The 20,429-nt window shown below is 48.5% G+C and overlaps 1 protein-coding gene across 1 annotated transcript in view; it reads left to right on the top strand.

Moving 5' to 3' along the window:
- XKR6 (XK related 6) overlaps positions 1–20,429 on the top strand; it is a gene marked incomplete at its 5' end in the record, with an annotated part of 212,592 nt that overhangs the window by 169,688 nt on the left and 22,475 nt on the right. Inside the window, one exon of the mRNA XM_080342557.1 lies at positions 18,111–18,307. Coding sequence (XP_080198683.1) covers positions 18,111–18,307 — 197 coding nt within the window. The remainder of the gene's footprint in view (positions 1–18,110; positions 18,308–20,429) is intronic.

Below are 20,429 nucleotides of genomic sequence, written 5' to 3'. Positions count from 1 at the left end.
CCTTGGAGAAGCCATCTAGGGGATTGTGTGTGGGATTGTCCTCCGTGGGAACATTCATTGAAAGGCAAGTCTGCTGCTCTGGGTGGACATGGATGCTATTGGACAGGGTCTGTTCTAGATGAGAGCTATTCATGGTATGTGTCATCTTCCCACAAAGAAAAAGAGTGGCCAAGTCAAGAGAGGGCTGGGATAAAAATTATCACAGCGAGCTCTGGGAGCTCCTGCTCCAGCTGTCAGATGGGAATGCATTCAATTTTAATGTAAACTTCTCACAGGAGAATCCTTTCCTACCTGTTAGCATGGTCCCTGCCACTGCCCCAATCTCCCTGTCCCCCAAGTCTCTTCCATGGGGCAACATGTGCATCCAGTGCAAGTGAATCCTCAAAACGACATATCAAGATGATGGCAAGGAGGTGTGAGGCATCTGATGGGAAAGTGATGCCAAGGAGATGGGAGACATATGGTATCAGCCATCAGATCTCAGCTAGTTATCTGAACTCTTCTGTAGTTGAGGGAAGGAGACAGGAAATCTGTAGGAGGTGTTGTAGACACTTATCTTGGGATGGAAAGAATGGCTTTCTGGAAATCACAGAATCACACAGAATCACAGAATCAACTGGGTTGGAAAAGACATCAGAGATCATAGAGTCCAACCCTTGGTCCAACTCCAGTCCATTGACTAGATCATGGCACTAAGTGCCATGTCCAATCTCAGTTTGAAAACCTCCAGGGCCGGTGAGTCCAGCACCTCCCTGGGCAGCCATTCCAATGCCTGACCACTCTCTCTGCACAGAATTGCTTTCTAATAGCCAGCCTCAATTTCCCCTGGCAGAGTTGAAGCCCATGGCCCCTTGTCCTATTGCTGACTGCCTGGGAGAAGAGACCAATCTCCACCTGGCTAGAACTGCCCTTCAGGTAGTTCTAGAGAGTGCTGAGCTCACCTCTAAGCCTCCTCCTCTCCAGACTAAACAAGCCCAGCTCCCTCAGCCTCTCCCCATAGGGCTTGTGTTCAAGTCCCTTCCCCAGTCTTGTTGCTCTTCTCTGGACCCGCTCCAGCACTTCAATCCCTTTCCTGAGCTGAGGGACCCAGAACTGAACACAATACTCCAGGTGTGGCCTCCCCAATGCAGAGTACAGGGGAAGGATCACTGAGATGAAAGGAAATCCCATTCAAGGAGAGCTGGATCTGCTTCTGTGGCTCCAGAAGACTGCAGGGGGGTCTCAGCAGAGCTGAGCAGAGGGGCAGGATCCCCTCCCTTGACCTGCTGGCCACGCTCCTTTTGATGCAACCAGGATACGATTGGCCTTCTGGGCTGCAAGCACAGCATTTTTTTGCTGCATGAGGTTAATCCTCCCTCCAGGAGGCAACACTCTGCAAGATCAGAAAAGGCAGGAGAAAACAGAGAAGCCAAGGGCAGGGCTTTGGAGGCAGCCTGCAATGCCATCGGGGAAAGGTTGTGTGCTTGCACGTGGGACAGGCATTTGGGCAGTAAATGACAGAGCCACTGAATTATGCCACAGGAGAGGGAACGGGGTGGTGTGAGCATGGAAAGGGAAAATCCATTCATTCGTTACAGCAATCAATAGCCCCCACGTGTCATTTAAGCTGGCCTTCCCCTGGAGAAGTGCGAGATGGAAAAGACTTCTGCTTTGCTGATGAGAGCAGAAACTCAGCCCGAGGAAGGTGCCTAAAGAGATTATTCAGTGGTGACTCCTGAGTCACGTCTGGATCAATGCGTTCAGCAATTTATCGGTGCTTCTGAGATATATCTCGTCTAAGCGTTTACGATAGTCAATGTTAATGCGAACATCCTCGGCGTGGTGCAAGGCAGCTGCGTCGGCTGTCTCAGGGATGCGAGAGGCATTGCGTTGGGCTGGGGAAGCATTTTGAGTAGCAGGAGGTCGAAAGGACGTGTGTGAAAATGAAAGGCTTTCTTTTCTTTTGTATTAGGCGCACACCTTGCATTTCCAAAAGGAGAAAAGGAGCCCATCTGGCAGGAACAGGGAAACAAGAACCTCTCAAATCAAAATAAAAAAAGAGGACAAAACCAACCAACCTCTACATGTTGCTGGCCTCTTTTTGTAATTAATCTTTTTGTGCCTTTTATCCAGAAGGATATATTTTAGATGACAGTGTAAGCGTTGATTTATACTTAAAAGTAGACTATTTCTTTTGGAGTCCTTCTGGGTTTATTAGCAGCATCCTTTCACCAGCACAAGTAATGATAGACTTACAATGTGGGAGGATGGTGGGATGAACTCTGCCACCCCATCAGCAGGAGTTGCCTCTGAGCATCCTCTGGTACCTGTAAAATTTCTTTCCCTGGGTGTGTAACCTGTGATATATTTAGGACAAGAGGAAACAGCCCCAAGCTGAACAAGGAAAGGTTTAGATTGGATCTTGGGAACCATTTCTTCCCAGAAAGGGCTGTTGGCCATTGGAACAGGCTGCCCAGGGCAGTGCTGGAGTCGCCATCCCTGGAGGGGTTTAAAAGATGCAAAGGTTCTTAGGGACATGGGTTATGTGAGGTTAACAGTTAGACTCGATGATCTTGGGCATCTTTTCCAACCAAAATTATTCTGTGATACCCCCACTAGCTCAGGAACAGTCGCTTAACCTCTCAGCCCCCATTTCTGCACCCAACTGTGCATGAACATCAGTCCCTTGGGCTGGGCTGCGGGATCATGTACCTCGCAGCCCAGATGCTGTTCCCTGGTAGAAAGCTCCTGTGACCGCATTTGTGCCACTTGGATAAACTGTCTGCCGGCGCAAGGAGGCTCAACTGTACCCAGGGGGTGGTGGAGCAAGGACGTGGTCAGGTGGCTTCACTTTTATTAAGCTTCAAGCAGAAAGTTCCTTTTAAATGAGTAGAACAGGAAAAAAAAGAAAAATACTGGGTAATACAGTACATAGGCTGTTTCTTCTCCTGGCCATGACCACTAGAAAGTCTTGTAATGTTGTTTAGAGTCAGTCTTAATTAGGAGTTACCTATTAAATGTAACAGCTGCAAGTGCAGCCACCCATAGGCTCCTGAATAGCTTGATTTGCTTTATTGTATTATATATCCTTCCTGGGAGCCCCTGAGCCCCCAGCAGCTGGAAGAAATACTGCAAATAGGCAAAGCTGCTGGCAGGCTGGTGGTTAATCACAGGGCTGGGAGGAGACGTGGAAAATAGCTGCAAGGAAAGCAGGGAAGGATGCTCCTGTGGACTTGCTAAGCATGCCGAGGGGGAAAGGTGTGCTTCTGCAGGGATCAGCAGAAATACACCGAGGTGAGGGCTCCTACACCTTCCAAAAGTGCTGTGTCTCCTCTCCTTGGTGGCTTAGGACATCCCTGTGGCCTTTGAAAAGCCGCGGCGAGGGGATGGTTCAGCTCATTTGATTCTCTTGTACCCGATGCCTCGAAAGCCCCGGGAGACTGTGGTGCCCAAATACAGCGCAGCGTGTGCGTGTTTGCAAGGCTGCTGTTGTACTTATAGCCCCCTTAAAGAACAGAGGACGTACACGCTTCGGAACCCGCCAGTGCATTTCCTCTGGCCAGGAATAGCTGATGAGTAATACAAAGCGGCAGAGGTAATAAATATTAAAGAGCTGGAAAATGTTAAAGTGCATGGGCAGCGGAGCTGACATGCACGGAGGGTGTGAAGCACGGAGATCGTCTGCGTGCACCTCATGCAGGCGTTGCTTTCCGTCCTTTTGTGAAGGAAGCAGCTTAGAAATAAACGTTGCAATTATTTTCTGTTAATAGTGTGTTGAAAGGCATCGTGCATTTCGTCGAGTTTGTGGTCTCATGCTGTATCCCTGACCTCATCCCCTTTATCACAGAATCCCAGCCCGGTTGGGATTGAAGGGACCTCTGGAGATCCCCCAGTCCAACCCAGCTGCTCACGCAGGGTCACAGAGCAGATCACACAGGTGGGTCCAGGGGGTTTGAATGTCTCAGAGCAGGAGACTCCACACCCGCTCTGGGCAGCCTGGGCCAGGCTCTGGCACCTCCCAGCAAACAAGTTTCTGCTCATGTTCACATGGAGCCTCCTGTGTTTCAGTCTGTGCCCGTTGCCCCTCACCCTGGCGTTGGGCACCACTGAACAGAGTCTGGTCCATCCTCTGACACCCACCCTGAGATACTGATCCACTGATCACATCCCTCTCAGCTTCTCTTCTCCAGCTCAACATCCCCAGCTCTCTCAGTCTCCTCATCACAAAGATGCTCCAGACCCCTCAGCATCTTTGTGTCCCTCTGCTGGACTCTCTCCAGTAATTCCTTGTCCTTCTTCAACTGGGGAGCCCAGAACTGGACCCACAACTGCAGATGTGGCCCATTGACCAGATCCCTCTCAGCTTCTCTTCTCCAGGCTGAACAGACCCTTTACAGGTGCAAGCAATGGCTTTTCTGATATGATGTGTCTGGACCAGTGGAGACGCAGCCAGTGGGAGGATGGAGATGCAATGCCAAGCATCTGAGGAGCATGTGTGGTGATGAGGTCGTGTTTCCCAGGAGACTGAATAGCTAGAAGGTTGCAGATTAGGATTAAGCACTTCATAGAAACATAGAATCAGAGAACAGTTTGGGTTGAAGGGACCTTCAAAGCTCATCCAGTGCCACCCCTGCCATGGGCAGGGACATCTTCACCAGCTCAGGTTGCTCAGAGCCGCGTCCAGCCTGGCCTGGGATATCTCCAGGGATGGTTCATTCACCACCTCTCTGGACAACCTGTTGTGGTGTGTGTATTGAAGGCAAAACATGGCAGTCCAAGAATGTCATCCAACTTGGCCAGCATGACAGGTCGTTGGAGTTGAGGCATCAACTCTTGGGTCCTGCAAGTGCTCTGAACCCCTCTGAACAGCACGGCTGTTTCCCAGCAAGAACTGATGGTGACAGGTGACAGATGCCATTTCTGTTCTGAGATTTCCTTCCAGTCCCTAGCTGATACCAAAGAATCCTGCTCCTCTCACCAGGTATTATATAAAGATATAAGGGCCATGGGGCAAAGACCCCCCCTCCCCAATTCTTCCTCTAGCTGGCTAGTGTCAAAATGGTCGTGAAGACCTTTCTACCCCCTTATCTGGTCCCCATAACTGTCAGTCCCAAGGTGCAGCTGGATGGAGCCGACTGCAGCCAGGCGACAAGGGTTAAACTCTTTCCTGGCAGGCAGGGAAGATGCCGTGCGATTTCTCAGAGCCATGTGCACACCGAGAGAGGAAGGCAGGCCCTCGCTAATGTATGCACAGCTTCTGCGAAACTAAAAATAGATGGGATCTGAGGCTGTTCTTCCAGGATTTCACAGGCGCTCACCCAGTTCTTAGCTCCTTCTTCTCAAACGGATAGCAAAACGAAGGTGACAGTCTCAACCCTCGTGCTAAGCTGCCGCGTCGGGAGCTTTGCTCCGGGGATGGCTTTGACCCCTGCGGCACAGATGAGCCGGGGATGTGCTGCTAAACCCATAGTCCCAGGTTTGTGACAGTGCCTTGCAAGGCTGGGGTGGACCTCAGCTTTCCTGATCGCCGCTGAGCCCTGCCCGGAGATTTGCTGGCCCTGAGGAGCCCCCGTGCTTTGCTCTGCAATGGTGTGTGCCAGGAAGGGGATGCGGCGGTGGGCAGAGCACACTGCAGCTGGCAGCAAACCCACAGCTCTGAGCCTGGCGGCTCCGCAGCGGGCAGGGGCTTTTTTCATACAGTCATAGAATAGTTTGGGTTGAAGGGACCTCCAAAGCTCCCCCAGTGCCCCTCCTGCCATGAGCAGGGACATCTGCACCAGCTCAGGTTGCTCAGAGCCCCGTCCAGCCTGGCCTGGGATGTCTCCAGGGATGGTTCAGCCACCACCTCTCTGCCCAACCTGTGACAGGCTCTCACCACCCTCAGTGTCAAAAATTTCTTCCTCATGTCTGGCCTGAATCTCCTTTGTTCTAGTTCAAAACTATCACCCCCTGTCCTGCCATAACAGCCCCTGCTCAAAAGTCTGTCCCCATCTTTCTTATTGGCCCTTTTTAAGTCCAGAAAGGCCGCACTAAGGTCTCCCTGGAGCTTCTCTTCTCCAGCTGAACACCCCAACTCTCTCAGCCTGTCCTCCCAGCAGAGCTGTTCCAGCCTCGGATCATTTCTGGGGCTCCTCTGGCTCCTCTCCAGCATCTCCATGTGTGTCCTGTGCTGAGGACCCAGAGCTGGACCAGCACTGCAGGGGGGTCTCACCAGAGCAGAGCAGAGGGGCAGAATCACCAACCTCAAACTGCTGCTCACGCTCCTTGTGATGCAGCCCAAGATACGATTTACTTTCTGGGCTGCAAGTGCATGTTGCCGGCTCATGTCCAATCTGTCACCCCCAGCACCCCAAGTCCTTCTCCTGGGGGCTGCTCTCCATCCCTCCATCCCCAGCCTCAGTTGATACTGAGGGTTGCCCTGACTCTGGTGCAGGATTTTGCACTTGGCCTTGTTGAACCTCATGAGGTTCACATGGTCCCACTTCTCAACCTTGTCCAGGTCCCTCTGGATGGTATCCTGTCCCTCAGCCCCTTTGTTCCTAGGCAGGGTCCTCTCTTCATAAACTGCTCCTAGCTGGTGTTTTACTGGCGTGCTGTTAAAAAATCTTCTTTTACTGGCAGAGTGTCTCCTGGAATGTTCCTCTTCTCAGCCCTACAAATCCAGCATCCATGAGGGTCTGGAGAGATTTTGCTGTATGGAAATGTCTTATCTAGTGATTTCTGGTCCTGCATCAGTGTCAGTGACCTTGATGACCAGAGAGAGGGTAAATAGTGTAAATTCAGTGAATACTATCCTACCAATCACATCAGTTCCCTGATCTCCCAGCAGGAGACATGACCCCTCTCATCTTCCCGAGCACCCAGAGCCTGGGAATAGGAAATTTATCCATCTGAGGGAGGTGACAAGCTCCCAGTCATATTCCTCCTTGGTTCTGGGGCCCACATCAGTTTTTGAGGGTTTAGACCTCAGGCAACCTGCTGTCTCTGTTCATATCTTTGGTCCTGTTACCCCAAACTGGTTTGTTAAATCACTCAGGAAGTGGAAAACCCTTAGAAGAGAAAACCACCACAGTCTGTCTCCATCTCCCAGCTAGTTAAACCCATCGCTTTCCCCTCCGCTCCTCTGCATCCTCCACTAAGGCATCTTGGAGGCTTGAGGAAGTGAAGACGTGTCCCTGTCTTCACTGGCCTCCCAGAGCAATGCAAACTTCTCCTCTCCTGTGACATCCTGTGGCTCTGGTGAGTCCATGTGATGCCAAATCACCTCCCAAGACCATCTGGATTAAGTACTGCAATGTGGCCCTTCCTATAGAAAGGACAAGTTGACTATTCCCATGTGTCCCTGTAGCATCATACCCTGGAACAGAATCATAGAATCGTTTTGCTAGGAAAACACCTCCAAGATCATCAAGACCAACTGTTAACCTCACACCATCAACTCCACCTCTAATACATGTCCCTACGAACCTCAATACTCACATTTTGGGAGCCCTCAGGCATTTCTCTGGATTTGCCCTCAAATTTCCCTTGCTTGGAGCCAAGACAAGTCAATCGAAAGATTCCGCTTACTTTCAAGGCCTTCGGCTGCATCTGTTCCTGTAGAGATTACTGGACTGGAACCAGTTTTATTTCCAAAAGGAAAGTCCTGACATTAAAACCTATTAGCTTGAACACACTTGAAGCAAAAATTCAGTCTGAGTTCAACTTCTTTCTTTCCATGTGATGCTATTTAACAGCTTTGATTTAAAACAGAAGGCTTTGCCGGAGGCGATAGCAGTAGGTGTCGGAGTACACTTTAAGTAAATAAGTATGTGCAAAATAGGAAAGGGACTGGGGCTTAAGTATTCATAACTAATTTTGGGGGTGAAACCTGTGATAAAAAAGGGCATTTGGTTCAGCACTAGGATGCGAGACCATCCCACATGTGATAGATACTGTGACATGTCTCTGCAGCGCCTGTCACTTTGATACCCTCTGCAGCAGCCCCTGTTACCCTGCCTGCTCCTTTAAGCAGCACGGAGATGCTTCCCACATTAAAATTGAAAAAAGGGCGTTCATATCCTGCTGCTGAAGAGGTCTTTGGGTTTTTTTTTTCCTGTTTTAGGACTCCTCGTGAAATAATTGACAAGTGAAAACATTATTTCTACTTGCATGGGTCAAAACTGTAGTAGCTCCTGCTACAAAGCTATTCTCTGTTATGTTGATTTACTGAGCAAAGATATAGAAATAGGGATTCTCTAACCGGGAACCCCGCAGCCCATGGGGACGCACACAAGGAGAGGCTGCCTAGGCAGAGCTGCTTGCAAAACTAAGGTTGCAATGACTATGCCAATGACACGCTCATGACTGGTTTTGCAAATAAAGAAGAGTTGGCCAGGTTCTGGCTAAGCATGGATATTTCAGCAGCAGTCCAGATTTGTGGAAGTTTGAAAATCAGTGCCAGAAAATTGGGCTGTTTAGAGCTCGCACTTTTTTATCAAGGAATCCCAGCCTGGTTGGGGTTGAAGGGACCTCTGGAGATCATCCAGTCCAACCCAGCTGCTCACGCAGGGTCACCAGAGCAGATCACACAGCAGATCCAGGTGGGTTTGAATGTCTCAGAGAAGGAGACTCCACAACCTCTTGGCATTCGTTTCTCTTCTTCTGATGGTGATCATTCAGTCTGTAAGCCACAAAAAACTACTCTGTAGCCAGGAAAGGAGAAAAGTCACAAATATCAGTCACAGATGAGCAACACGGGTACAGGCAGCTCAAGCATTGTTGGTGTCCGGGGCTTTAGCTGCGGTGATGCCCTTGCCTCAATTCTCTGCCCCATGCATCTGGAAGGCTATGACCTTGGTATCTGCTGGCAGGATGAAGTGCACCCCTACAGCTCTACCATGTGTTACCACACTCCCAAGTATCTGCTGGAACCATCAGTAAAAAAAGGCACTGAACAAAGCCCGTGGACCATGTCCCGGAGGAGGCGATAGAGGTGTATGTCCAATTGGGCTGGCATTGCAACCAAAGCAATAATTTCAGAGGAGCTGAGGACGTTATTCTGAAATTATCAATCACAGCTCCCTGTTTTGTGTATCAGAGCCCCCAAATTATCAGCCACAAGTCCAATCAGCCTGCAAACACCAAAGCTGCAGGAACTGGATCCTAAAAATCCTGCAGCATCATGATTTTATTGTCTCTATCTCCAACTATTTCATGGAATTGACTCTTTTCAAGAAGAGGGTGATTTGTAGACTTGGCTTTAAACAGTGAAAATTATCTTGGGCTGAAAATCGTTTCTGAAATGATTGTGGTTAAGTGGTGGAATAGGTTGCTCTGGGAGGTTGTTGAGTACCCATCCTTGGAGATATCCAAAACTCAACTGCACAAGGCCGTGGCCAACCTCTTGTTCCAGAGAACACTAGAGGTCCATTCCAGCCTAAATTATTCTCTTACTATATGATGTGAGCCTCCCCAGCGTATGTTTTATGAAATAAATCAGATGCCTTTTTTGTGATTGGTTTATAGTAAAGTCATCCATGCTTTAAAACAAACTTAAACTATTATTACAGTTTTTCCCACACAGCAGAAGACTGGCACTATTGCTCTTTCTAGTAGATATTTCAGTTGCAAATAGTATTTTGCAAAAAGCAAGACGTCCTAATATAAATGGACGTTCAAGTATCATCCCCTCTCAAGTACATCCATTTAAAGAATAGGGGTTTGAATTCACATGACGACCGGTATTTTCCCAAAGTGGTGGCTGTCATGTCTATGAATTAGGGGTATTCAGAATGTTTGACTTGACTTGACCGTTTGGCTTTAAAGGGAACAGATCTCACTCAGAGAGAATCTCACTCATAGAGAAGTTATAGAGAAATAACGAGACAACAGGAATGTCTGGATGCTAGAAAATGTGAAAAGAGGTTGATGTAGTAAACTGTGGTACAATTTTACTAAAAAATGTTAATATAAGCCAAGTAATCCAATTTTCTCACCTTGATGAAATCACTGTTGTCTCCTCTTATTGTGAGTGACTCCTGAGGCTGATCCTGGATCACAGCGATGTTGTGATAGGTGAAAAGGTGGATAACGTCTCATATAGGAGTCCCAGGTTGGGCACCAAGATGATGATAAAGTCTGTTTCAAAAGAAAGACGGTGTCCCCTGTGACCTGCTAGTCTATACAACTCATGGATGATGTCGTGTCACACGTTTAAACTTTTTAAGTGTCTCTAAAGCATGGGATAAGCTTGTTTTTTGTTCAGTGACATTCTCCTCCAATAAGCACGACAAGGCACCGAGCGGAGTTTATTAATTGTTTAGCAGGGGCTGATAGAAACAATTAACTAAATAAGGAGTATTTGTATACTGAAGCACGTTTAGTGGGCAGGAGAGGGCAGAAACCACAAGGCTGAAACACTTGATGAACACCCTTTTTGCTGTGTTTTATTCATTCTTAGGTATAAACCATACAAAGAAATGCCGAAAATGGCGAGATTTCAGAAAGCCCTCAGAATTGCCATACTGAAAATCAGGGCACATCGAAACGATGATATGTGGTTTGGATGACCTATGAGGGTGCTGGATTACAGGGTTTGAGCATTGCTTGCTTAGTCCTATGAGAAGATTTAAGGTGCCCTTTCTTGCTTTTGAGGTGGCAAGTGACCTTTCCCAGTTTAGCAATGGTCCCCAGCAAGGTTTTGGCCCAAGGTCACTACCAGTGGCATAAATAAGTCCTGCACACTGTTGAGGATTAGCCCAGGATAGGAATCACTCCCCAGAGGTGGTTTGGATGCAGCTCCTTGTTCTGGAGAAGTTCAATGCCATGGAAGCAGCCAGATGAAGCTGATGTATATCAGCACCTGGATGGGACCCCACAGTTACTACTTCGATACTCAAACTAGGAATGATAATTATCCACCTGTGAATCCTTATTGCTAACTTGCAACATTATAACAAAGGGGGAAAAAAAAATCGCTAGCAAATGTTGATATTGAGCACGTTAATTGCGATGGCAATTCTACGTTTGATTTTTGATTTTTTTAATAGGCGGCATTTTACTTTCATGCTCCCCTGTTGCTTGAGTGCTGCGTCTTCTATTCCTTTTGTATCTGTTAGAATGAAAATAATTCATTAAAATTAAAAAAGCGGGCCAAAGCCACAGCTGGTGTAAATTGCCAGAGCCCTGTGGATGCCAGCTCGCTCCAGTTGAGATCTGGCCTGACATAACCTCATTTTAAGGGTACGTTCAGGCAGCCTCCGCTGCAAGCCTTCCAGCTGAGCAGTCACACATGTCCTCATTTCCTCCCTTCCAAGGAGTGGGCTTTTAATCCGTGAACACCCTCTAGCACATGAGGATAATGGCCCTATGCAAGAGTTGGCAGTGGTGTCTGTGGAGGAGATGGCAGGAGGGCGAGCTGACAGCTGGATAACTTGCCCATTCCACCCCTCTTCTTCCAGGAGTGAGCACCAGGGAGAAGGTTGGTGTGTGCGATGGTGAGGGAGATGGTGTCTATCCATATGGTGTGCGTTGCTACCATGACACTTATCACAGAATCATAGGACAGTTTGAGTTGGAAAGGACCTTCCAAGCTCATCTAGTGCCACCCCTGCCATGAGCAGGGACATCTTCACCAGCTCAGGTTGCTCAGAGCCCCGTCCAGCCTGATCTGGGATGTCTCCAGGGATGGTTCATCCACCACCTCTCTGGCCAACCTGGAACAGGCTCTCACCACCCTCAGTGTAAACATTTTCTTCCCATGTGTGGCCTGAATCTCCCTCCTTTAGTGTAAAAACCATCACCCCTTGTCTTATCACAACAGGCCCTGCTCAAAAGTCTGTCCCCATCTTTCTCATCGGCCCCTTTTAAATACAGAAAGGCTGCACTAAGGTCTCCCCAGAGCTTCTCTTCTGCACCTGAACACCCCAATTCTCTCAGCCTGTCCTCCCAGCAGAGCTTTTCCAGCCTCGGATCATTTCTGGGACTCCTCTGGCCCCTCTCCAGCTGGTCCATGTGTGTCCTGTGCTGTAGACCCCAAAGCTGGACATATAACTCCAGGTGGTGTCTCACTGGAGCAGAGTAGAGGGGCAGAATCACCTCCCTTGACCTGCTGCTCACCAAGGAGAGCACCTAGAACATAACCACGCTCCTGTAGTGCCATGGCAAAGTAGGTTAATTCAGAGAGAAGCAGAGAAGGTTAATGAGATGCTGGGAAGGGTATTGTTCTTGAAGCCCTCTGGGTCTTGATAAATCCTACTCATCCAAAGGGTGCTTCAGGTGTAAGTTGCAATCTGCTCAGCAGACTTAATTTTCTCAACTCTTTTTTTCCCTAGAGGTCCATTTCTGGCTTCTCTAGCATCTTCTCCTATTTTTTAAGCCATGGTTTTCTTCTCTGAAAGCACTCAGAGTTTCCCAACCTGGAGTTGTTTGGAGTGGTATGAGTATCCCAAACCCTATTTCTTTCCATCTTTCCATAGACCTGTATTAGTAAACTAGGCAATTCAAGACCTGCTCATGGGCACTATCGCTTCATCATGCTGCTAAATTGTGAGTATAATCACTTGATTGGCCAAGGCTTACTAGCATTATCCCAAGTAATCATAACCTGGGTAGGGTTCAGGACTCCATAGGGGCCAGGGATGGTTCCCAAGGCAGAGTATGAAGCAGCTACTTGGTTTTGGAGGATGAGAGAGTTCATTTCTGTGGTCAGTCTTGGCTCATTTGCCCCAGGAAAAGTGATCAGTCTCCTGTCCTTTGACTATTAGAGATATAACCTGAAATTCCTGACCTTGGTCAGCTTGTGGTTGTGTGGGCCAGGCCATCAGGACTCTTCTTTCCTCAAAACATAGCCCAGGGCCTGTGCTGATGTGCCTTTCTGTGCTCCTGCATCCCTCTTACACACCAGCATCCTCTTTGTTTCAAGCCAGCTTGTTGCCTGAGGCATCCTCCTACACTTCCCGCTGGTGATATTCGGAGCCACCTCTGTAAATCGAGCAGTGCCAAGGCACAGGCATGACCCTGTGATAGTTCACCCTGTTAAACTGTCAGCCCAGAGTCTCTGACAATTTTGACCAAGGCCAACTAGCATGGACATAGCCACACGGAGTCGAGTCATGCCAGCTGGCCAAGGACAGAGGCCAGTCTTTGGTCTCCTTTGTTTAATGGTCTAGACAGAGCTTCTGGCTCCATAATCCTGTCTCCTGACATTTCTGCTATGGTCCTTGCTGAGACTGCTGGGCCACATCTGTCATCCACATGAAGCATCCTTTCCCATAGCACTTCACAGAATCACAGAATTTTAGGAATTGGAAGGGACCTGGAAAGCTCATCCAGTGCAATCCCCCCATGGAGCAGGAACACCCAGATGAGGTTACACAGGAAGGTGTCCAGGCGGGTTGGAATGTCTGCAGAGGAGGAGACTCCACAACCTCCCTGGGCAGCCTGGGCCAGGCTCTGACACCCTCACCCCCAACAAGTTGCTTCTCAAATTTAAGTGGAACCTCTTGTGTTGGAACCCATTGCCCCTTGTCCTGTCACTGGTTATCACCAGAAGATCCTGGCTCCATCCTCCTGACACTCCCCCTTTCCATATTGATCCCCAGGAATGAGTCCCCCCTCAGTGTCCTCTTGTCCAGCTCCAGAGCCCCAGCTCCCTCAGCCTTTCCTCACACGGGAGATGCTCCACTCCCTGCAGCATCTTGGTGGCTGCGCTGGACTCTCTGCAGCAGTTCCCTGTCCTGCTGGAACTGAGGGGCCACAGCTGGACACAAGATTCCAGGTGTGGTCTCCCCAGGGCAGAGCAGAGGGGCAGGAGAACCTCTCTAACCTGCTGACCACCCCCTTCTAACCCACCCCAGGTACCATTTGCCTTCTTAGGCCACTTAGGGTGGTTTGGTGGTTTGTGTGTTTGTTTGTTTGTTTTTACAGTAGGAGCATCTCCTGGTGGCATCCTCCAGCTCTCTCCATAGATTATTTGGCCACATATCTGGAGCCGATGGCTTTGGCTCCTTAAAAACGTGTTTTGGCGTAGGGACAGCAGTGACTTTGTCCAGGGCAGTTTCTGTGCTACTGTGACATACGTAGTAAATAAGCGTGAGGGTAATTAAGACGAGAGGAATTCTGGGAACGCTGCCAGAACAGAGGGGACAGCCAATCCTTTGTGCATTTAAAGAAAATCGCCCCGAATCCCCCGTCCCAATCCCAAATTAGTTCTAGCTCTTGAAGCCATGATGGGGCTTGGAACTAAAAATACGAGCGTACACACAAATACACACACTCATATATAAAAATAGCCGGCATTCAAAAAATAAAAAGCCTGAAGTTAGACTCCTGTATCCAAAATTAAGCTCTTAAATAAATAAATTAGCCTGATTTTCAAAAGCACAGGGTGGTGAATGGCTTTCACTGACATAAGAGGAAGCATCGTGTTGCTGAAGATTGAAGATCAGGCCTGAGTATGGATTTGAAAGTCTAATTATAGAATCCTGTTTGCTACCAGCTTGACCGAGAACAACGAATTTGAAGTGAAATGACATTGATTTTTTTCTTTTCTACACTTTGTCTACACTTAACCAGTGTTAGTAAAAGTAGGAAAAATCCCTCAAACAAGTAAATAAAATATCCCAAAGAAGAAGCTGCTTACAGCAGCGCTATACATTCATGTTTGGGTATAAGATCGAGCATTGCAAATGTTATAGCTGGGTGAAAGTTTATATTGATTAATTAGACAGATGTTTATTAGTTGTTGAAAATCTACCAGGTAGAAACACAGCTTTTCCCAATTCCCCTCCTGCTTTCCCTGCTAAAATCTCCCAATCAACTGGCATCAAGGAGGAATGGGTTTTCACTCGTCCCTTTCCCTTCTTTGTCAGATTTGGGTCTGAAGGATGCTAAGAAGAGAGCACCACATTCTTTCATGGACCAAAAAGTGAGTACAGAGGGAAGTTCATTTACCTTCTGCTCCACATGGTCCTTGGAAGCTGTTTTGCTTGCGTGCTGTTTGTTTGGGAGTCTGTGACATTTTGCTGGCCAAAGGGATTCCCGAGGTCACCGTCCCATGTGGCAGCTGGATCAGGGCAGGTTTGTCCTGCTGGGTCTCCCAGTACAGATGAGATTGGACAGGACTGGGTTTTATGGTATCAAGAAGTATGTGCACCATGGATGGAGGACCAGCAGCTGGCTCTTCACTTGCGGGTTTGTGATGTGGCCTTTAGAGGCTGGGGACAGCACTAAAAGATCTGGGTTATCTGCCAGAAGACCTTGGGAGAGCCCTCTTAGTGCTCCGTGACTCAGTTTCCCCATCTATGAAAGTGCCACAATACACAAGTTGACCTTTGCAAAAGCCTCAACAGCCAAGAGAATTTGGGGCTGCTGTCATTACCATTGTTCTGCTGTTGATGGATACAGGAAGAGGCAATAATTAATCCAAAGCATTTTTAAGTCTTTTTATGTGTGCTACCTCCATGAGTAGCTTGAAACCTTTATGTTTAAACTGTGTGGATGGTGGTGAATTCCTAGAGATCAAGGAGAAATCATCGCAGGACGTGGTGTCCCTTCTGTTAGTTCCTTCTGAATCTCTTTTAGTGATTGAATGTCGTTGTTACAGTGTGATTGTACCAACCTGGAGGGCTTGGAAAATAAATATGGCTTTAAAAATAAGCAAAACCTGGAAACAGGCGGTGGGGACAGCAATGTGGAAGAGCAGAGGTCTAGCAAATGTGAGCTGTGAAAAAGGACTGAAAGAAATATGGTGGGTATTTTTAGTCTGGAGAAAAGAAGGGTTTACAGGGTAACTATGTGTAAACAGGTAAAGAACTGCTGTAGGGTGAAAAGGAATAAATTCTTTTCCTTGTCCATGGATGGGATGAGGATGAATTAGTGACTTAACATTCAGAAGAGGACTTTAGGTTTCAGGTATGAGCAGGACTAGGGAAGGGGAGACCATGCAAGACTACAGGACAGATTTGGTGAATAAGAGTTTGGCAGAGGTGATGCTGTCTTGTCTTTCCCCATGGGCAGCACTTTATGGGCACCACCACCTTGTTTTTTGGTGATATTATAAAAACCAGTTGCATGCTCCTTTTCATGGCTTTCTCCATGAGCCATTACATCTTGTTCTGCCCAACTTTGCCTTTCCAGCTAAACTACGTTTACTTGATTTGTTGCACGGGTGAAGGGAAGGCAGGATCCCTGTGTCATGCTGCAGTTTCTGGGTTTGGATCTTCCAGGGACATGAAGAATACATGGGCATATTGGGGAGTGGGAGGAGAACTGGTGTCCATGGGACAGCAGGTGGTTCAGGGGCATTTCCAGCCCACTGGGGCTCTGCTGGGGATGTCACACCAGTGTCAGATGTGACTGGCGTGGCGTTTTCTCGAGTGTCGAGCCCCATCTGGTGGCTTTCCTGCGTTATTGGTTTTTTTGGTGTGTCCTTGCGTCTTCTTTCGGGATTTTTCTTCTGTGCTTGCAATCGGCGAACGAGAAGGACAAGGTGCTTAAAAAAGGGCAAGGTTTGCAGAGCTACCTCTGCTTCTCTCCTAGGTCCCTGTCTTTGGGTGTAACTTGAAGATACAGAGGCTGTCGAGGCTCATGTCCTTTCCTCCTGCTCTTTCTTGCTGTGTGATCTCGCTCCAAATGGCAAGGAATGACCTAATCGTTTTGGCGAAACCCCAGTTTGTGCTGTGAACCCCTCCCAGAGCCTCCAGAAGGCACTTTGTCCCGCCGTCGTGCTGCCATCCGAGCTGGGACAGGCAAACAGTTCGGGAGGGGACGTTTCTCTCCATTGACCAGCTCAGTTGACTGACTTCATGGTCGGTGTTAAATGAAATGATTCCCATCCCGAATTTCAGAGCACAAGGTTACAGCCAGTGCTCAGGACGAGAGGGAAAAAACCACAATATTAGGTCATTAATATCAGCAAGCATTAGAAAGGACCTTGTTAGGAGATGCTTCTTGTCTTAAATGCCATGAGTCGTGTGACATCTGGGCATCTTGTGCTACCCAGACTTGATCAGCTCAATTTACAATGGTTGGACAAATGTTCCCTGAAAATAAGCTGTGTCCCAGGGTGAGGTTTACAGGTCTCCTTGTATGTGTGAGATGGAAACAGATGATAGAGCAGTACCTGTTCACCATGCATGAGGTACCTCCCTCTCGTCCAACGTTGCACGAAGTCTCAATAGCTGACCAAGCTGTGGCATTTTGCATTTGTGGGTCACACATGTGCTGAAGGTGAAGGTGATGTTTCATTGCTCCACCTGCGATGAAATGGGGTCAAGTCTCTGGGGTCCGTAAGGGAAGCTCCTTACTAGAGTGCTGAAGGGGCTTAAATGACGTGTCAAGCCACCGCCAAGTGTCACGGCCAACATTTGTCAAGTGGTGTCTACTTTTCTCATCCTGAGAACAAAGTGAGAGAGTTGTTTTCTCAGGCAAATGTTTCATGAGCATTTCCTACCTCCATGCTTCACAGCTCTGGGGCCCCCAACAGAAGAAGGACATGGACCTTTTGGAGTGTGTCCAGAGGAGGATCCCAAAGCTGATCAGAGGGCTGGAGCATCTCTCCTATGAAGAGAGGCTGACAGAGTCGGGGGAGTTTAGCGTGGAGAAGAGAAAGCTCCAGGGAGACCTTAGGGCAGCCTTCCAGTACCTAAAAAGGGCCAATAAGAAAGCTGGAGAGGGACTTTTTAAAAGAGCATGTAGTGACAGGACAAGGGGTGATGGCTTTAAACTGAAAGAGGGTAGATTTAGATAAGGTATAAGGAAGAAATTCTTCCCCATGAGGGTGGTGAGACACTGTAACAGGTTCCCCAGGGAGGTGGTGGATGCCCCATCACTGGAAGTGTTCAAGGCCAGGTGGGACTTGGCTTTGAGCAACCTGGTCTGGTGGAAGGTGTCCCTGCCATGTTAGGGGGGTTGGAACTACATTATAAGGTCCCTTCCAAGCCAAACCATTCTATGATTCTATGGTTTGGGTGGAGCAAGCAAAAGATTTCCCACTCCTGCCACACAAAATGTAGCTGTGTAGACAGTCCAGAATCCACTTCACCCAGACGACATCCTTCTACCCATGCATCTGTCCCACAGCTCTTTCCCCTTCAGATTTTGATGCCTGCCTAAATCTCACGCTCAGCTTTTCCTCCTCTTCCCTGCAGGTATATCCGAACTATGTACCTGGGGATCCAGAGCCAGAGGCGGAAGGAACACCAGCGGCGTTTCTACTGGGCTATGATGTACGAATATGCAGACGTAAATATGTTGCGCCTCCTGGAGACTTTCCTCGAGAGCGCCCCTCAACTGGTGCTACAGCTCTGCATAATGATCCAAAAGAACCGTGCAGAAACATTACCATGTAAGTGACCCCCTCGTGTCCCCCTCCCCATCCTCCCGGACTCCCCACTCTGGTCCCACCTGAGCTGCCTATGGATCTTTGGTTAAATCCTCCGCCCTACGCAACCTGGTGTGCAAGGGGCTGCCACTTGGAACAAATCTCATTCCAGCTCCGCGCTGCATTCGCTGGGTAAAATTTCTGCTTGTTCTGCTGAGAAATAAAGTAAAATAAAAATAAAATAAAATAAAATAAAATAAAATAAAATAAAATAAAATAAAATAAAATAAAATAAATCAATGGAAAGATGAGATTCAGCTCTTCCACACCCAGTCCAGACTAAAGAAATTATGATGTTGTCAGGAGAAGGCAGGTGGTCAGTGCTATGGCGAGTGTCACCATTTGTTTGCTGCCTGGCCCTGGGCAAACACAATCATTCTCTGCCTCAGTTTCCCTCCTTACATAAGTAAGATGATACCGTTGGCCAAATTTGAATTTGTGTTGTGAGGGCAAATGTTTCAATGCCTGTGCAATGCTCTGATGGTGTTAAGTGTAGTGTAAGGGGTTTTTTTAGTAGCTAAATGCTGTAGAACCTTTTCTGAAGAGTGCCCAGAAATTAAGGTTTAGTCATTGGTACTATGTCCAAGAAAAAAAGAGGAGAGAAGGCAGCAGAGGGGATTGTGTAGGGACAGAGATGTTGTAGTGCAGGTAGCATTGCAAAGGTAAATAGATGAGCAGAGGCTTGGAAGCAACCACAGATACGAGTTTTTCAGTTCTGATGCCCTTTGGTGAAGTGATGTCCTGAGCACAGGGCATCCACCCCAGTGAACAGGCAGATGTCCCTGTCCCAGCCCTGGGGTGAGCAGCTCTACCAGCCCATGCCCATGGGAATGCTGGCTGCCAGCAGTCACCAGTTCAAGGGACAATTGTCCCTTCCAAGGACCAACAGCAGTATCAGTTGATGACCTTCTGGGTTATTCAGCTCCTGTCCTATACACGCACCAAGGATGACACACGGCTTCCCAAAACCAGCCTGTTTGTGGCTCACCATTTCTGTCAGACCTGCAGAGTTTCTTGGAGCTGGGATTGGAACCGGGCAGCTCTTCAGGGTTAGATTTAGCTGTCTAGACCAAGGTCACCACTATCTAGAGCATCAATAAGTCGAACTGCTCTCCCATCCTTCATTCTTTAAGCAAGTCCATCACAGTTGTTTCTAGAGGCCTCCCTTCTCCTTTTTATGCAGCCTTTTTCTGAAACCTCTCATTACAAGCTCTCCAGGCCTCCAAAGTGCTGACATGATGAACACGCTTTTCTGCAACTCCTCCTAGAACTGCTCGCATTTGCCAGCACCCTTTTCCTGCTGCTTCCAACACTATTAACCCTACTAAAAATGTACAAATCATAACCTAAGAGGCTTGCAGATGGCTGGACTCACTGCAGAAAGCACTGGGTGAAGTTCGCCGGCCTCTGCTGTGCTGCAAGTCGGCCGACGCGGGCGAATAATCCCTTTAGGCTTCCAAATCTGCAGCTCTTTCAGTTTACCACTTCCAGGCGTGGCTGCCTAATCCACCGAACAAGCTGCATCATTTTCCAGTCCTCCCCGCCTCCACTTCTTCAGCTATGCAGTTCCTCTGTTCCTCCACCACACCGAGCACGCCGCTCTCTCTCGCAAGGCAAGGCGCTCTCTCTTCCGAGGCGATGCACGTCCCCGCCTGCCTCCTCAAGCCCTGGAGGGCTCTTTGCTTGCCACGCTCCAGCAGCCGAGCTCTCGGGGTCCCCAGTGCACCCTCTTCACCCTGTTGCCTGTGCCAGGGATGCGGTCGCGCATCTCGGGATACGAGCAGCGGAGGTTGCTCAGCGCTCCTGGCTCAGGCGCAAGGTTTCCTAGAGCTGGGTTCAGTGCTCGTGTCTTCCTCCTCCTCCTCCTCCTCCTAATTATGTAAAAGGAAATTAAATGCTGAGGGGAGCCATTATGAGAGGCAGCATCAGAGATTTCCCTTAGAGCAGTCAGAAAGCAAAGGAGGATGGATATTGTTAGGAAGGCAGTGTGTTTAAAAATCAAATCAAGTCTCTGCTGGTGCATCATGTGTATGTGAGCGTGTTTTGTCACAGGAAGAGGCCAGTTTTGCCTCTAAGCAGGGACATG

Source organism: Nesoenas mayeri (assembly GCF_963082525.1).
Source record: "Nesoenas mayeri genome assembly, chromosome: 3".
In the NCBI taxonomy this organism is placed as follows: domain Eukaryota; kingdom Metazoa; phylum Chordata; class Aves; order Columbiformes; family Columbidae; genus Nesoenas; species Nesoenas mayeri.
Note: the sequence above shows the minus strand (reverse complement) of the source record. Positions and strands in the feature narration are given on the sequence as shown.